Source organism: Peromyscus californicus, unplaced genomic scaffold, assembly GCF_007827085.1.
Source record: "Peromyscus californicus insignis strain IS unplaced genomic scaffold, ASM782708v3 Scaffold_10__1_contigs__length_136768540, whole genome shotgun sequence".
NCBI classification, from domain to species: domain Eukaryota; kingdom Metazoa; phylum Chordata; class Mammalia; order Rodentia; family Cricetidae; genus Peromyscus; species Peromyscus californicus.
This window is the reverse complement of record NW_026294391.1, coordinates 50,078,534-50,097,490: the sequence shown is the minus strand read 5'-3', so window position 1 is coordinate 50,097,490 and position 18,957 is coordinate 50,078,534. Positions and strand designations below refer to the sequence as shown.

General features: G+C 41.8%; 1 protein-coding gene across 2 annotated transcripts in view; it reads right to left on the bottom strand.

The window, feature by feature from the left end:
• Positions 1-18,957, bottom strand: part of Pcyt1b (phosphate cytidylyltransferase 1B, choline) — a 97,622-nt gene that overhangs the window by 65,379 nt on the left and 13,286 nt on the right. Inside the window, exon 1 of one of the 2 annotated variants that reach the window (XM_052732498.1) lies at positions 9,159-9,517. The exons of the other annotated variant lie outside the window; for it this stretch is intronic. Within the exon in view, the coding sequence (XP_052588458.1) occupies positions 9,159-9,275 (117 nt within the window). The 5' untranslated portion in view covers positions 9,276-9,517. Of the gene's footprint in view, positions 1-9,158; positions 9,518-18,957 lie in introns of those variants that run through there. 2 annotated transcript variants of the gene reach the window in all.

Sequence of the window (18,957 nt, the reverse complement as noted above, 5' to 3'; positions counted from 1 at the left end):
GTGTGCGTGCGTGTGCGTGCGTGCGTGCGTGCGTGCGTGCGTGTGTGTGTGTGTGTGTGTGTGTGTGTGTGTGTGTGTGTAAGTCAAAGGTTGATTTTGGGTGTCCTACTTAATCATTCTCTCCTTTTTGCTTGTTTGGTTGGTTTGATTTGGTTTGGACTGGTTTTGAGACAGAGTGTCTCTCTCTGAACTTAGAGCTTGTTTCATTGGCTAGATTGGAAGGACAGCCCCAGAGAGCCTCATCTCACTCCACAGAGCTGGGATCACAGGCTTGTGCTGCTGTGCCCAAGTTCTGGATCAAACTCAGATCCACATGCTTGTGTGGTAAGTATTTTACCAAACGACCTCTCTCCAGGCATTTCTACCTGTCCCTACTCCTGGTCTGACAATCTCTGAAAAACACTCTGTGACAGGACCCAGCATCCCAGAATACCACAGACTGATACTTTTACATCTGCCAGAACCAAGACACTTTAACTTTCCCTCTCCCTTTGCAGAAGCTATCAGATAAGAGGGACCTTAAACTTTCACTAGCCTTTCTCATAAGTTAATTGAATGCAAACATTCCTTTCTAGTGTTCTCCCTTTTCCTGCCTGAAGCCAATGTTTCTGTATTGCACGGTGCCCAACCTCTTCAGCCTCAGGGGAATTTCATCCTTCGGTTCTCTCGGCCACCTTCACCTCCACCTACTCCCTCTCCCACTGGCCCTTCCCTATTTACATTCAAGTACAAGTTCTGTCATCTTAAAAGAATGAGCCAACCAAAAGCGTTGGCATCTTGGATGAATGGAAGGAAAGAAAACCAGAAGAAAAGAAAGACAGATGGAAGGAGTGAAGGGAAGAAGAAAGAAGGGGCAAGCTAGTCTCCCTTGATTCTAACCGCTGCTTTCCCACCTCCGGGCACTACAGATTCTGTTTGCTTTCTTCCCTCTCAGTTCAGCATCTACTTCCTCTAAAGTGTCCTTAGCCTAATGCCTGCTAGCTGACCTCTACTCACACAGCTTTACCAAAACATAACCGCTGACCATTTCCTAAATCCAGCAGGAAATTCTTCCTTCTCTCTTTTCACCTCATTTGATCTCTCTGCTGACGTTGGATGTTCTCGCTGGGAACTTGCCCTCCCCTTGGTACCCTGATCTCTCAGTCATTTAAGAAACATATTTCTCTTTCCCTTCCATAATCCTTCCTCTGTTGGCTCTTTAAATGTCTTCCTTAGGATTCTGTCCTGGGAAGATTTAAGGATAAAAATAGATTAATGTAGCCAAATTTCATGTACAGACAGGCAAGAATTAGGGATATTCTAATAGATTTCATTGCAGCTCTTGTGTTCTCCTTCCCAAGAACGCACTAGGATGGTTTAGTGTACATGGACTCTGTGCTGGAAGGTTTTATGTCAGCTTGACACAAGCTAGAGTCATCTGAGAGGAAGGAACTTTAATCGAGAAAATGCCTCCAGAAGATTGGTCTGTGGGCAAGTCTGTGGGGTATTTTCTTGATTGAGTAATGTGGAGGGGCCCAGTTCGTTTTCTTAATTAGTGATTTGTGGGGAAGGGTTCATCCCATTGTGGGTGGGGCCATCCTTGGCTAGTGGTCCTGGGTTCTATAAGAAAGCAGGGTGAGCAAGCCATGAGGAGCAAGCCAGTCAGCAGCACTCCTCCATGGCCTCTGCATCAGCACCTGACTCCAGGGTCCTGCTTTGGCTTCCCTCAACAGACTGTGACTTGGGATGTGTGAGCCAAATTAACCCTTTCCTTTCCAAGTTGCTTGTGGTCAGGTTGGTTCATCGCAGCAACAGTAACCCTGACTAAGGCAGATTCCTAGAGTTAGGCTTGCCACAGGATTGTTTGGGGTGACTGATGATTGGGTTTGCTTACATTTGGGGTTTGTTGTTGTTATTGTATTGTTGTTGTTTGGTTGGTTGGATGGTTTCTGTTTTTTATATATTTTTTTCAAGACAGGGTTTCTCTGTGTATCCTTGGCTATCCTGGAACTCACTCTGTAAACCAGGTGGGCTAGCTTCAAACTCAGAGTTCTGCCTGTCTCTGCCTCCCGAGTGTTGGGATTAAAGGTGTGTGCCACCATGGCTGGCTGATTTGTTTATTTTATGTGGGGTTTTTGTTGTTGTTTTTGAAACAAAGTCTTGCTATATAGTATAGGCTAGCCTCACATTTGTTAATATTCCCATCTGTCTTAATTAGAGTTCCTATTGCTGTGATAAAACACCATGAGCAAAAAGCAATTTACAGAGGAAAGGCTTTATTTTAGCTTACAGTTCCACACCACACTCTAGCACTGAGGGAAGTTGGGACAGGAACTCAGACAGGGCAGGAACCTGGAGGCAGGAATTGATACAGAGCCCATGGAGGAATGCTGCTTACTGGCTTGCTTAGCCTGCTTTCTTAGACAACAGAGAACTGCCAGCTCAGGGGTATCACCACCCACAGTGAGCCACAACCCTCCCATATCAATCATCAATCAAGAAAATGCACTATAGACTTGCTTATAGGCAAATCTGTGGTTTTTTGTTTGTTTGGTTTTGTTTTGTTTTTGAGACTTGTCTCTCTATAACCCTGGCTGTCCTGTAACTTGCTAATGTAGACCAGGTTGGCCTTGAACTCACAGAAATTCACCTTTTTCTGTTTCTCAAGGGCTGGGATATAAAGGCATGCCTAGTCCAAGGCAAATCCAAGGTATTTCTCAACTGAGAGTCCCTCTCCCCAGATGACTCTAGCTTGTGTTGAGTTGGCATAAATCTAGCCAGGCCACCACCTTAGGCTCCAAGTGCTGGTATTACAGGAATGAGTCACCCACCATCAGTGTTATCCTGAGGCATCTTTCCTGATAATTATTTCAATCCACTTCCTTCTATATCCAGAAGGTGACCCACTTTCACTGTCATCAATTTGATGTCTCTCTCTTCTGTGCTGTTTCTACAATCTCTACCATCAGTTGAAAAGTCTCCCCTGAGTTCCACAAACACTAACTAGATAATAGCAAATGGAAATCCCCATGGTGTCTTCCACATCACCCACACACTCTTCCTTCTTGATGCTCACTTGCAGTGATGGTACCCACTTAGTGGAGCTAGAAAACTAGTCTTCCTTGACCCTGCCCACTCTCAGACTAAATTATCAAATCCTGATGCATTTGTCTCTTTAATATCTCCCAATTCTGTCCAGGTTTCTTTCCCCACTTACCCCATAACCTCAAACTCATTAACTCACATCTAGATTACTGCAATAGCCTACTAACTGAAACAGAATAGATTAACATTGAAAATACAAGAGTACAAAATGGGAGGTGGTGTTCAATGCTTGTTATGACTACCTGTATGTATGTGTGCATTAAACAGTGAAGATTCCTCTTTTTTTGTCAGTACTGGGCTTTAGACCTAGGTTCTCATGGATGCTAGGCGGCAAGTGGTCTATCATTGAGCTATAGTCCCAACCTTATATTGTGAATCCTCAGATCTCATCATGAACTGGCCTAGGCAAAAAGGTGTCTGAGTTTCCTTGAAAGCCATATATGGCTACTGAGCACTTGAAACTCTATTCTGAATTGAGATGTATTTTAAGTGTAATACATGTACTGGATTTTAGACTTTGTATGAATAAAACAGTAGAAAAAGTCTCAGTGGATAAGAGTACTTGTCACCCAAGCCTGATGGCCTGAGTTCAGATCCCCAGAACCCATATGAATGCTTGATATGGTGGCACATATCTGTAACCATATGTGCCGTCTCGTGCACCCTCACACACAATCATGTATACACATACCACATCCACACAAATATATTAAACAATAATTTTATATGACTGGCATGTTGACATAATTGTCATGATATGACATTAAATAATAAGGTACATTGTTACAATTGTTTTCCTTTTTTAAACTGGGGCTGCTGGATAACTTTAAATTACATATATGACTTAAACTGTATTTCCATTGGATAGCACTGCTCTAAAGGCTGGAGTGTGCCGCTTACAACAGATCTTTAAGAGACCCTAAAAAGTAGACTGATCTTGTGTGTGTGTGTGTGTGTATCTGTTTGCACATGTAAGGGTACACATGTGTAGGTATGGAGGCCAGAGATTGACACTGGGTGACCTCCTCAATTGCCCTCCATGTTATATTTTGAGACAGAGTCTCTTACTGAACCTGAAAATTACCAATTCAGCTAGATTGGCTGGCCAGCAAGTCTGAGGGATCCTCCTGCCTCCACTTTCCCAGTGCTGGGGTTATAGGTGTGTGCTACCATGCCCAGCTTTTACATGGGTGCTAGGTATCAAACTTAGGTCTTCATGTTTGTGAGACAAGCTCTTTACCAAACTGAGTCATTTCCCTAGCTCCAAACTGATCCTTTTCTTGTCTCAAAATATAGTTAAGGCTTAGAAAAGAGAATCAGAAAATAGAATCTTTCCCTCAAATGGTGGGACTTTTCTTAACTTGGGGATAAGGTTAACAGAGTCTTCCCTGCTCAGAAGTACTGCTCAATGGATAAAATATGGCCTTTAAGAAAACCCAAGGCTGGAGAGATGGCTCAACGGTTAACAGCACAGGCTGCTCTTCCAGAGGGCCTGAAGTCAATTCCCAGCAACCACGTGGTGACTTACAACCATCTGTAATGAGATCTGGTGCCCTCTTCTGGCCTGCAGGGACACATGCAGGTAGAACACTGTATACATAATAAACAAATCTTTAAAAAATTTAAAAGCCAGGCGGAGGTGGTGCATGCCTTTAGTCCCAGCACTCAGGAGGCAGAGCCAGATGGATCTCTGTGAGTTCAAGGCCAGCCTGGTCTACAGAGAGAGATCCAGGACAGGCACCAAAACTACACAGAGAAATCCTGTCTTGAAAAACCAATAAATAAGTAAGTAAATAAATAAATAAATAAATAAATAAATTTTAAAAAAAGAAAGCCCAATATGTTAAAGTCACACTTACAAAAATGTTCTCAAGGGATTTCAGCATCCTGGCATGCATTCATGTACCAGACTACTGTGTTCTATTAAGTGGAAATGATCTTTAAAGGTGGGGGCTATGGAGTCACTTCTTTTAGTCCTCTCCACATCACCTGGCATAATGCTGTATTTAGAAGTTGTCACCCCTTGAGTGGCTGTGAATCTGCTTGGTAAGAGACTGAGGTTCCTCTCAGTTGCTTTCTAAAGTCCTGTATCGTTTGGATGTTTTCAATCCCCCAACTGTCTGAATGATTAGCTATGCATCCTTGTGATTTCTATATGCCCAAACACCAAAATAAAGCAAAGTACTGATCTTTTATTTGACTTAAGCTTTTTTTCCCCCTAAGAAGTTTAGCATTAGACAAATGGGTGCTTGGAAGAATAGTGAGAGGAATAAATTCATTGATTCCATGGGCAATACCTCTGACAATTATCAATCAGTAAGAAATGGATGTTGCCTTTGGACATGGATCAGCAGGAAGACTTCTAACAAGAACCTTGGGCAGAATTCCAGTTGGCCACAGTAAATACCCAAGGAAGCTTATGTTCATTTATTTGCACCAATGCAGCACATTAAAAGCATCTTGCTTTTAAAATGCATGCTGCTCTAAACAGATGGTGATACTAGTAAAGGAAATATACCGAGAGCTGGAAATCCAGTCATCTTTTTGAGTACCAGTGGGGAAGTATCTACATCCCAACTGACATAAAGCACCTTCTGCAAGACAGCAGTCTCTTGGCGCTTCTCCACGTTGAAGTAAAACCCCAAATGAACTCCTGCTAACATGGCGTATTGAACCAGCCTTTTTTTTTTTTAATTTCCAAAGCATTCTAAGTTGATCAGGGCCACATCCATCTTCATGGAAGTGACCATTGTAGGCTAGAATTACAGCTTCCTTCTGACAATAGAATGTACCCCAAAAGAACTTCCAAGGTCATTAACTAAATCCTCACACAGACAGCTTTTAGGACAGCTGGTCCTTGTTAGGAAGGGTTTATGGAGCCCCTGCTGGTCCCAGAGGATTTGTCCAGGCATAGTCAGAGGGCTGGGGAGATTTGAGGACAGTCCATGCTTGAAAGGAGCGCTCCTCCCTCAGGAGTTAGGTTTCCAAGGAGGGTTGTTACATCATATCACCCAAGGCCACTCAGATTTTCTTCTTCACATCCAAGCTTCAGAGTCACCTTGCATCATATTTAAGCAGGAAACATTAAGGAACAGAAAACCAGTCAAGAGTAAATATAATAAAATGAAAAGTTCTCAGAAACATCTCCAACTGGATACCATGGTAATAAGGGCAATAAGGTTATACTCCTAAAACATAAACTACCATAAAAGTGAAATAATTTTTAGTGATTACTTTCATAATTTCTTCAGCAATGCTAATTTATTCTATTTAGTCCTCTCCTTTTAAATTTTTCTGCAACGCGGAATAAAGCAGCTGGAAAGAATATACGTTTTCCCTTCAGAAAAAATTTCACCTTCAATAGTATCAATACCATTATAGATTTGCACTTAAAATATGTATCCCGCCGGGCGGTGGTGGCGCACGCCTTTAATCCCAGCACTCGGGAGGCAGAGCCAGGCGGATCTCTGTGAGTTCGAGGCCAGCCTGGGCTACCAAGTGAGTTCCAGGAAAGGCGCAAAGCTATACAGAGAAACCCTGTCTCGAAAAAAAAAATATGGATCCCTTTAGAGCCTTTTTTTGTTCAGGAAATGCCAGCTTCTGTCTTCCTCAATGACTGGGAGAAAGGACCTGACATCTGAAGTGGAATTTGAGTATGGAGTTTCATTCCTAAACAGGCCTCTCTCAAATCCTTCATGAACTTTCCAAAGTTACTTATGCAGCTCAATATCCCCACCCTGTAGATGGCTGTATCATGAGTGACTGACATATGATTAGCTTGGTGAGTGGACAAACACAGACTTAATAGCATTGGAATGATGGAATTATTGGCAGTGCTTTATGATCAACAGAAAGAGCTAAAGAACCCATTTCATTGTGCTGCTCCTCTTCAAAAAACTTCATTAAGTAGTTAGCATGTGCCTTAGTTACCGAAGTAAAATCCCAGGCAAAGAAAATTTAGCTGTGATAATTAAATAAAAATTTAGAACATAACCAACTCCACAGTGATCAAAGTTTGCTCCTAAGAAAAAAGAATCTTCATAAAATTTAGTTTAAGTTAGTATGTAAACTGCCAATTTCAGCAGCCCATGGAACCTTTTTATCAAAGCAGATCAAAACAATTATTTCAACAGTTCAGTTTTGGGACATACCTCTCATACCTCTGATGTGCTTGCATCACCCACCCCCTCCAAAAAGACAGAAGAGACTATATCTCCCTTGAAGAATATGTTCCACAGGAATGAGCTTGGACTTTTCAGGTATATTGTTCTGGGCTTAGTGCCCAGCTGTGACCCTTCAACGTGGCAAAGGGAAGTTACTTATATTCTCTGAAGGCATTCTCTCAAGTCCTTATTTCTGAAAATGGGTGGAAGGTGAAAGTGTGGCACCTGAGAGGAGCTGTCAAAAGTGAAAGTGAAAAAGCCACCTGAACTTGATTTATCTGTGCACACCTCTCTCAGGTCAGCAAACCAGGGAGCAGAGTAGCTAAAAGATGAAAGAGAAAAGATGAAAAGAAGTAATAAAAACCGGTGCTGGATCACGCCTTTCTCTCCAGTGCCCTCTTTTTATCCAAACATACATGGTTTCAAGTTTTTGTATTGCATTTACTTAAAAATATATATTGTGGGAGATTTTGTAACACACCTTTAGTGGTCAACTTTTTCCCACTGCGAAAGCTTGAATTGTTTAGTGGTTCAGAGGGGGTAGCCGCTTTAGTAACCAACTTATCAGAACAATGTACATGATAAAAGATGCTTCATGAGGTATGCCATCCAGTCACTGGATAAAGGGCTAGGAAGCAGTTAATACTAAGTTACCCTAAAAGCATGCTTCAAGACATAGAAACTGCTCTAATATAACTTCCCCTGTTTTTCTGATTTCAGAAAGTTGATCCAAGCCTGCCCTCAAACCCTTATTAAGAAATAACACTTCCATAATGTGCTACCATTGAAATCTGTAAGTCCAAGTTATGTGGGGGCTCACAGAAAATTCTACACCAAAAAAAATTCTTTTTAAAAAAAGTCTCTCTAGTGTCAAACTCCACAGCCAATCAAAACATTTTACGTTTTAACTTGGGAGAATCACTGAAAAAAGGATCCCTCCAGTGTGTGTCTTGGATTTGGGGGTTCAAAGAGCAGTTTCCCCAAGTTCTATAGGACTTCAAGCCACAGGAAACCCACAACCAATTTGACATGTTTTTAATTCCTTGAGGCTACTTTGTTGAAGTGTTTGAGAAGAAACTTCCCCATTTATCTAAGGGATCAGAACCAGTGGCAGAGAAGCTGATCAATGGAGCTGCAGTTTCTGAGAAGGAAGCTTGAGTACCCTGTTTCCATACTCTCATTCTTAAAGGCATGCGTCCCCATTCTAAATAAATGTAGCCATTGCTTGACTAGAAACCTCCAGTACCCTCCGAAAAGGTTCACATTTCATTTTAAATGCGCATTATTTCTATATTCATCCTCGAGGGACCGTTTATTTATTTTGAAAATATCAAAGGAATGGGGGAGTTTTGCTTCTATGTCGTTTTCGTTTTTTCCAAAACAGACATTATATATATATATATTATTTATATATATATGTATATATATATATATAAAGAAAGAAAGAAAAGAAAAGAAAAGAAAAGAAAAGAAAAGAAAGAAGACAGTTGAGGAGGGCAGATCGTTCCCGAGCTAGAATCTAGAACTTCACCGGGGAAGCAGTCCAAGGTTTGTGAAGAAGAAAACCATTTTAAAAACTGTACTGTAGGATTTTTACCTCTAGATGACAATACGCCTAAAAGGGGGGAAAAGATCATTCTTTCTCCTCCCAAAGCACAAAAAAAAAAAAACCCGCACCATATCCCGAGAAGCCCGTTTCCTACCCGGCCAATACAATAATGCTTTGTAAGCTGAGAACTGTGTCCGGTATCGGAGCTAAGTATAAACAGCTGAGAAGGATTAGGCTGCCGCTCCGTTCTCATTTACATGAAAATCCTGTCAGCATCGTTTTTTCCTCGCTGACTGCGGGCACAGAAGGAACTCTTTTGTGCCATAGCCACGCATACATTTCCATCCTTTGTCTTTACTTACCAGTCGAGGCTGTGGGCATGTGTGCTCTATTTCCTCCATGGTTTCTGAGGGAGGCTCATTGGAAAGGGATTTTGGGATACCTGTTTCTGACTCAGCATCAGTGGTAAGTACTGGCATGGCCAGTGAATGCTCCCTCCGGCTCTACACCCTCTGGGAGTCTCCTCCCAGGCAGAGAATGTTTTCTTTGTCACGTATTTTTCTCTTCCCTACCCATCCCCCTTCTTCTTCCCTTCTTTTTGTCTTCCCTGGGGGGAAGTAAAAAGGTTACCCCCCCAACACACACACACACACACACACACACACACACACACACACACACACACACACACACACACACACACCACCCCTTTCTCAGAGAAGCCCAGAGGCAGGGCCTCAGTTTATCACTATAACAACCAGACAGCACTGGAGCGTCTGGTGCGGATACAGTATCCTCATTTGCATGGAGCGCGCTGGTTGGTTACTGTCATCATAGTACCACTCCACCTGGGAGCGGCCGGGGCCCATTGGCTGGCCTGCTGTACCCACGGGGCCTGAACTTGCTGTTTTTGTTTTTTGTATTTAATTCACTTGTGAAGGTCTCTGTCCGTGCCTGGTAAGGACTCCCTGCACTTCCTAGATAAGATAAAGCTGTTTCCTGAGGTGCCCCAGACGCCTCGCTAAAGAGCATAGCTATAAAGAACCGTGTCTCTGGCATGAGTGTATGATGCAGTTGTAGTCGGAATATTTGCTAAATAGGAGTCACTCTGAAGACAGAGCCACTTTAAAGCCCCAAACCACTGGGCCAATTGCCAGCTGCCTCTGAGAGCTTCTCGGGGAATTCACTGAGGGCACCTGAGTGTTCACCCTCTGGATGGCATAAAACAGGAATGCTGGCAGATGCCTAAGGCCTGTTGTAACCCTGGAGTCTATCCCTGGGGCTGCTACAAGAGGAACTTTGAAGGTGGTAGGTTGTCTTTGACAGCCTTCCTGCCAGGTCTGCCTGCCCTCTCTTCCTCCCTCAGCCAGTCGTTCCCACTTAGTCTTACTGTCAATTGTTCTTCAGTACTCTTATCTAGCATCCCGATATTCCTTCCTACAGTATAGGACCATATTCTCATTTTATCAGTTCCAAGTCCCTTTTCCTAAGCACCCTACTCTCATCCAAGTGCTTATGGCAATCCGAGAAAAACCACAGAATGATGTGTCTTAGTGTTTACATTGTCCTAGAACATCAGTTTAAGAGGAGCACTCTGAAGACACACGCTCAAAGGAAAGAACTTGCAGAGGTATTTGTTCTAGTGAAAGGCCATGTCTAATATTAGTAAGAAATAAAATCACTAGTATTTATTAAGCACAGATACAGTGCCAAGTACTGTACTTAGATCTTCCTTGATCTTCATAAGAACCCAAAGCAGATCCTATTATTATCCCCACTTTATAAGTAAGAAAATTGCAACTTAGAGTAATTGCTTAGGGTCTCAAAGTTCATAAGCAATGGAGCTGATGTTTGAAGAATGTAGGGTGGGGAGCAGAGATGCAGCAGGTATAGCAGAAAGGAACTAAGGAAGAAGCCACTTAAGACAAATCTTGTGCTTCTTAATCTTTCATTTTTGTCTCTAACCATGGTTTTTATCCAAGTGTGGTCCCAGACTAGCAGTAATAACATCAGAATCACTGCCAGGGAATGTTTTAGAAATGAAAATTATTAGTCCCATGACAAATCCAAAACCAAACTTTGTAAGTTTGAGATGGGGCCTGTATTTGCATTTTTAATGAGCTTCTAGGTAATTCTAACGCCACAGGTACAGAGACCATAATTTGAGAAACAGTACTTCAAAGGATGGAATAAAAGTACCCAGCACTCTGGAGGCAGAAGCAGGTGGATCTCTTGAGTCTGAGGCCAGCCTGGTCTGCAGATGTGCTACACAGGGAAACCCTGTCTCAAAAAACCAAACCAAACCAAACCAAAAAACAAAAACCTGACCATTTAAGTCAGGACGACATCACTTGACAGTGTATTACCTATGCTTAAGAGAACTTAGGGACTAGAAAGATGGCTCAGTGGTTAAGAGGAGATACTGCTGCTTTTGCAGAGGACCTGAGTTCAGTTGCTAGTACCATTATTGGACACCTCACCGCTGCCTGTAAGTCAAGTTCCAGGGAGATCCAATGTCTCTGACCTCCACAAGCACCAATATTCACATACACACACACCTACCTCCTCCGCAGACACGTGTACACACACATAACTAAAAATATCTTTGAGTGAAAGATAACTCTAGTAATGCAAAAATCCCAGCAACTATTGGGTCATCTCAAGAGGGGTCCTTTCCTTCCTATTCTACCTGCCTTTCTAGAAACCCAAAACACCTCAAGCTACAGGTTTTGCTCTACTGAGGTGATCAGTGTGTAAGAAGCAAACCCTGCACTATATTTTAAAATAAAAAATCACTTTATTGTAGTGAACTCACAAATGAAAACATCATACAACTAGATTAAGGTAGCCACTCAAACAGTCCCAAACTCTATACATCTAAATGAACTTTTTCTATACAGTTAGAATAGTCATTCTGAAACCCCTGAGCTTCACTTACGCTTTTATACTTTTCTTCTTATTTAAAAGCTCCTTTCCTCCTATGGTGGATGATGTGAGAGTGCCATTGTCATTCTTACTCTTGACATTTTCCATCTGGATTTTTTTATTTTATTTTATATTATTTTATTTTATTTTGCCTTAGGGAAATGGTTCTCAAACTGTTATGTCCTGAAGAGCAGCAGCAAAAATCCTGGTAGCTTGTCAGACAGTCTCACCCATCTGAGACCTGCTGAATGAGAAACTGAGGTAGTGGAGGCTGGGAATCTGGGTTTTTAAGAGAAACCCCTGGTTTAGTAGGTATTGTAAATATGCTAAAGTTTGTAAACATTGGGCTACAGTCACATGTTCACACTGGAAAGCACCTAACTCCCAGGGTAGTCTGGGTCACTGAGCTGCCGATAGGGTTCTTAACTGGTCCTTGAATTTCTTCTCCAGACTAGGAGGCTCACCGCAAGGTCGGAAGTTTGCTTGCTTAGTTAGCTAAGTTATGATGTCTAGCTGGTTCCTGAAGCCCTCTTGTCCCAGGGCCTGGACCACAGCCTTGTACCCCCAGCCTTTTCTGTCTCTAGATGGGAAGATACTCTCCCCTGTCCTGTACTTCTTTCCTTGTCCCAGCAAACCAAAGGCTGCCTCTACACAAGATGCCGATCTTCACTGAGTAACCTATGTCAGACTCTTACTCATTCTAAGTTCTTGAACCTGGCAACTCAGGCTTCTAGCTGCCCTAGGAGCCAGTTCTATAACCATGGCCATGACTACTAATGCTATTCCAGCCTACTCTTGGCTTTTTCTAGCCCCTTTCCCTGCAGCTGGTATTATAGACGTGTGTCACCATAAGTGGCTACATTACTCTTGAAATTGGGTAAAAGAACATTACCCTCATTCTAAAAGGCATCAAGAGCTAGGGGTGAGGCAAGACTGGCTAGCACATGTGCAACTAGAAAGGTATGTGGATCTCAGGGCAAAGAAATAAGAAAGGTGAAGTAAAGAGTAAGGGTGTGGCTTACTATCTGCAATTAGTAGAGGTAGAGGAAATGTCATAGGGCAGGTTATTTAGAACCCTCCCCCTGAGGCACATCTAGATTCTATAACCTCTCCCTCTCTTGTTGAATTTCATTTGAGTCACATCCCCAGTTGTCCCTCTGTGGCTCAAGGTTAAGGTCTAAACCAGGACAGTCTGGAGAAAACCAACTATATTAAGTAATGAAACCCATGCACAAATCCTTTTCATCTACTCCAGGAAAATTATGGTAATAAACATATTTCACAATGGAGAGCATTTCACCCTTTTGTAGTGCTTTCACTCATTAGATGATATCATTGTAGCACAAAGTTAAATATTGAAAAATTTCAATGATTCAGAGTGATTAGTTGACTTAGTCAGCATTACATAGTAAATGATAAAAGTCTAGATTTCTTTATTTTTTTTTTTTGGTTTTTTCGAGACAGGGTTTCTCTGTGTAGCTTTGCGCCTTTCCTGGAACTCACTCTGTAGCCCAGGCTGGCCTCGAACTCACAGAGATCCACCTGCCTCTGCCTCCCGAGTGCTGGGATTAAAGGCGTGCGCCACCACCGCCTGGCCAAAAGTCTAGATTTCTTGAATCAAAGTTGAACATTCTTTTCCAATAAGCTATACTGGTTCACTGTTCAGTATAACTAGATTTACTTTGTTAACAAAACTATTGGGTGATTCAGGTATGTGTCTTCATCCATTATATCCTTTATTCCTTTTCTATTGAAGTCATGAAACATGAAGCACTCTTCACTTTGATTCATATAGTTCATTTCAAATCTGTACAACCATGGATCTGAACTTACGTTGGTGCTCATGTTTACTTATGATAGAACAATCAAACATTTTTGTTAAGAACAAGGTTCATACAAGGCCATGATCCATAAAGGCCACTGGGAGAGGCGTAACATAACTTCAAAACTTATTTTTTTGAAAAGAAAAAAGTTTGAGAATATAGAATTAAAGTGCTTTGTTTTGTTCTTAGAATGTATTTTCTTCTTTTTTCAACTTCTATAGTAACCAAGAAAAAGTTAGCCTTCACTCATTTGACCAAAATATACTGTTTCTGAGCATGGTTTTGTGGCACTAAGGGGCAACTGCATAAACCCAAAACATCAATATACTGTATAATGAAAGTGTGGCTAACTAATTCTGATCTAACATCTTCTATCTAAAATAAACAGGCTGGCCAGCTGGCGCAATAGGGAAAGGTGTTGCCTAGCCTGATAACCTGAGTTTGGTCCATGCGTCCCAGAAGGTGGAAGGAAAGAACCAACTCCCACAAGTGGTCCTCTGAGTTCCACACACATGCTGTGGCGTGTGAGTGACAGATACACACGTGTGCCCAAACATACACACCACATAAATAAATAATTAAAAACTAAAAAAAACACAAATATTTGACATTTCAAGTTCTTGGCACCAAAGGGGACAAACAGCGGAGCATAGTGGCTGTACCTGTTTTTGAGAAAGTCTTGAAAAGAAATACAATTTTTTTCCTTAAAATACAATGCATTTATCTAAACACTGATGATTAAACTCAGTAGAAGTATGGTATATATTTTCTTGCTATTGTAAGCCAGATATAACAGGGATTTGGGGCAGAAATTAGAGTTGCTATTAGCTGTAAAAAAATCATTCTTACTGACATTAGCAGCTGTGTAGTCAGTAAAGAATTATTGTTGTTATCACTTGGTGGTATTTATAAACACTTTTATATTCTAAGTGCTTTACAATCACTTATTGTCTAATTAATATCTAATCATCTGTTTACAAGTAATAATCACACATGTAGTGCAGTTTAATCAAAATTCCAAGTGCTGCCGCCATCACACTCAGGAAGCTGTGTAAATTTTGGTCCCTCCCTCATGGGATTTGAGTCTAACGTGACTGAAACACATAATACTATATACAAAAATGGGTAAAAATTCCCCACTTGGATTTGAGAATATTTTAAATGTAAAACTTTTGCATACTAAATTCACTCAGTGAATGTCAGCAGATGTCTTAGTTAGGGTTTCTAGTGCTATGAAGAGACACCATGACCACAGCAACTCTTATAAAGGAAAACATTTAATTGGGATGGCTTGCTTACAGTTCAGAGGTTCAGTCCATTATTGTCATGATGGGACATGGCGGTGTGCAGGCAGACATGGTGCTGGAAATGTAGCTGAGAGTCCTACATCTTGCAGGCAACAGGAAATGGTCTGAGATACTGGGTAGTATCTTGAACATATATGAGACCTCAAAGCCCCCCTCCACAGTGACATGCTTCTTCCAACAAGACCACACCTACTCGAACAAGGCCACACTTCCTAATAGTGTCACTCCCTTTGGGGGTAATTTTCTTTCAAACCACCACAGTAGATAAGTAAAACTCTTGATAGTTTTCTACATGTAATAGCTTAATTTCATGCATCTATGAAATTAAATTTTTGTTTGCTTAACCCAAAAAAATTGAATGGTAGTTTTGATAAACTGTACGAAGCCAGACACCAATTTATTGCAACTGCTAGTCACGGTCACAGTTTCAGCGATTTTAATGATAATCAAATCTACCAAAAGTGGATGAAGGACCTCTGAGGTAATTCAACCAGATTCAAATCTAGACAAAGCTACAACTGGTCTGCTCGCCTGCCAGTCTCCATTGCTTACCTTAAATGGGTGTACTGCTGTCTCCCTTCAGTATCACCATGTTATTCTATATGGAATCATGGGAACCATGAAGAATTGAAGTATGTGAATGATAGGCATAGTAATCTGTTTTTTCCCATTCCAATGATTTTTCCTATAAGTAGAATTGTTAAGTCAGAGTACTTGCTTTTTCAAGGCTTTTGACATGTTTTTTTGATACTGTGATCAAATTATCCTCCAATTGTTTGATCACATTTTCATTTCCTTACATCCACTTAAACAACTGTCTTCCTTGCTTAGTATCTCCCATAATCAGTTCTATTATTTTTGTTCATTTGTTTGTTGTTTTTTTTTGACAGGGTTTCTCTATGTATCCCTGGCCATTCTGGAACTCATTGTGTAGACCAGGGTGGCCTTGAACTCAAAGATTCACCTGCCTCATCTCCCAACCTGGGATTAAAGGCATGCACCAACACCTCCAGGCTTCTATTCTTTCTTTAAAAAAAAAAAAAACAGGGTCACACTGTGCAGTTCAAGTATGACCTTTCTAGCTTACAAATATCCTGACTGTACTTCCTGAGGTTTGGGATTACAGATGTGCCCCACCATGCTCAGACTCAGTTTCCCAATACTGCATCACACACTGTAGAGTCCTGAGGGTCTTCCCAGGAGTCATCCAAGTATGGCACAAATGAGTCTGACAAGCTATCAAGATCATATGGCAGGTTAGATGCAATCATTTACAAATAGATTGTTATTATGATCCTTGGATTTGATACTAACAGATTTTTTTTTTTTTTTTTTTTGGTTTTTTGAGACAGGGTTTCTCTGTGTAGCTTTGCGCCGTTCCTGGATCTCCCTCTGTAGACCAGGCTGGCCTCGAACTCACAAAGATCCGCCTGCCTCTGCCTCCCGAGTGCTGGGATTAAAGGCGTGCGCCACCACCGCCCGGCGAGATTTTTAAATGTGTTTCCAATGTGACTGTCTTGCAAAATCTGCACTCAGCTGGGGCGGTGGTGGCGCACGCCTTTAATCCCAGCACTCAGGAGGCAGAGCCAGGCGGATCTCTGTGGGTTCGAGGCCAGCCTGATCTCCAAAGTGAGTTCCAGGAAAGGCGCAAAGCTACACAGAGAAACCCTGTCTCGAAAAACCAAAAAAAAAAAAAAAAAAAAAAAAAAAAAAAAAAAAAAAAAAAAAAAAAAAAAAATCTGCACTCAAAATCCTTGAATGCCCATAGAGTTGGTTGAATCTTCTGTTAGTTTCCTATAACTGCCCTAACAATTTATCACAAAGTTAATGGGTTTAACTATGCAGATTTGTTATCTTAAAGTTCTGGACCAAAGTCAGAAACCTGAAGTGAATCTACCTGGATTAAAAATCAACATGGGCCGGGCGGTGGTGGCGCACACCTTTAATCCCAGCACTCAGGAGGCAGAGCCAGGCGGATCTCTGTGAGTTCGAGGCCAGCCTGGGCTACCAAGTGAGTCCCAGGAAAGGCGCAAAGCTACACAGAGAAACCCTGTCTCGAAAAACCAAAAAAAAAAAAAAAAAAAAAAATCAACATGGCCACATGATTGCACTTTGGGAAGCTCCAAGGGATAATCTGGTTCCCTGCCTTTCTGACTTCTAGATGCTGCCCACATTTCTTGGCCTGCTTTCTTCCATGGGCAAGCCAGCAATCATATCACTCAAGCCTCTGCATGAATAATCTCATCTTCTAAATCGCTGGCCTCCTTTCACTTAGAAGGACTCTGCCGATGTCCTTGGGTCATCTGGATAATCCAGAGAGATTTTTTTCCCACCTTGAGGTCTTAAATCACATCTGTAGAGTCCCTTCTGCCATGTAGGCTAATGTATGTAGTCCCAGCTTCTGAGGAATAGGACAGACATCTTTGGGAGGCTGATGTCCTGTTATTCTGCCTGCTACACATTCCTTAGTGGGAGCCTGACCTGATATCTCATATTGAGATATGTAGAAGAATACATTGCTTGTAGTTTCAATACTTAATAATTATGAGACCCTACTCTGTATCAGGTGCAGGCACTATGCCTAGTTTGCAGATAACAGGCAGTACTTGGAGATATTAAGTGATTTTTCCCAAGGTCTCAGAGCTTGTGCAAAACTGGGTTTGAAATTCAGGACTGGGGCACTTCAAAGGCTCTGTTTACTGCACACTTGCTTCAGTATCTCAGCATTTGCAATGTTCTGATCAGTTTTCTCTCTTTGGATAGCCTTCGAATTGAAAGCTTTTCATTTAGTTTGGATGACATTTAATGATACAAATTAGCCAGATAAAAGCTTTTAGTAAGCCCCATATATCTCCTATTTTACTCAGTCAGAAGATGTCATTGTAGAACATCATCAGGAAACACACATTGAAGATGATACTCTGGCTGGGGGATGCAGCTCAGTCTCAATGGTTCAACACTTGAGTGTGTGATAGCCTCTGAGCTCTATCCACAGCCAGAAAAGAAAAGCTGCCTTCACAGCTCCCATACGTCTTTCAGAAAGTGGCATTGCCATCACCACAATCCAAGTTACTCTGCAATGTGAGCTGAAATGGATTCATTAGGCCCTCTTCTCTGGGAGTAGTGTGTAAATCTCCAAAAGATAATAGCCGGCCGGCACAAGCAAAAATTATCTTCCCCAAGCCCCACCACTGTACTAACTGCCCTGTTGGTTTGGTTTTTTTGTTTTTGTTTTTGTTTTTGTTTTGTTTTTGGATTTTTGAGACAATATTTCTCTGTATAACAGCCCTAGCTGTCCTGGAACTCGCTCTGTAGACCAGGCTGGCCTCGAACTCACAGAGATCCTCCTGCCTCTGTGTCCTGAGTGCTGGGATTAAAGCTGTGTGACACCACTGCCCGCCAAATGCCCTGTTCTTAAAAAAAGGAGCCTAACACTTCAAGGTTTAAGTTCCTTCCTAAATAAAGCTTTGCATCATCTTTGTTTCACTCCATAAGGTTCTTAGGATAGATATTCTTGGTTGTCAACTTGACTACATCTGGAGTCAAACTAAAACCCAAATGGCTGGGCACACCTGCTAGGGATCTTTCCTTAATTGGGTCACTTGAAGTGGGCAGACCCACTTCTAATCTGTATCTTTTAGGTGGGGAGACACACCTTTAACCCAGATCTTTTGAGGTGGAAAGATCTTTTTCTTTTTCTTCTTTTTTATGTTTTTTGTTTTTTGAGATAGGGTTTTTCTGTGTACCTTAGCTGTTCTTGGTTGTCTTGGAACTCAATCTGTAGACCAGTCTGGCCTTGAAGTCACAGAGATTCACCTGTCCCTGCCTCCCAAGTGCTGGCATTAAAGGCGTGCACCACCACGGCCGGGAAAATCCATTTTTAATCTTGTCCACTCCTTCTGCTGGCAGCCTATATAAAGGAGAGTGAGAAGAAAGCTTGCTCTCTCTTTGCCTGCTTGCTCTTGCTCTCCTTGGCAAATCCATTCTTTCATTAGCATCAGAGATTACTTCTTCTGGATTCTGGCATATACTGAAGACCAGCAGAGACATCGAGCATCATGGACTGAATAACTACTGGATTCTTAGACCATCTATTATTCGACAAT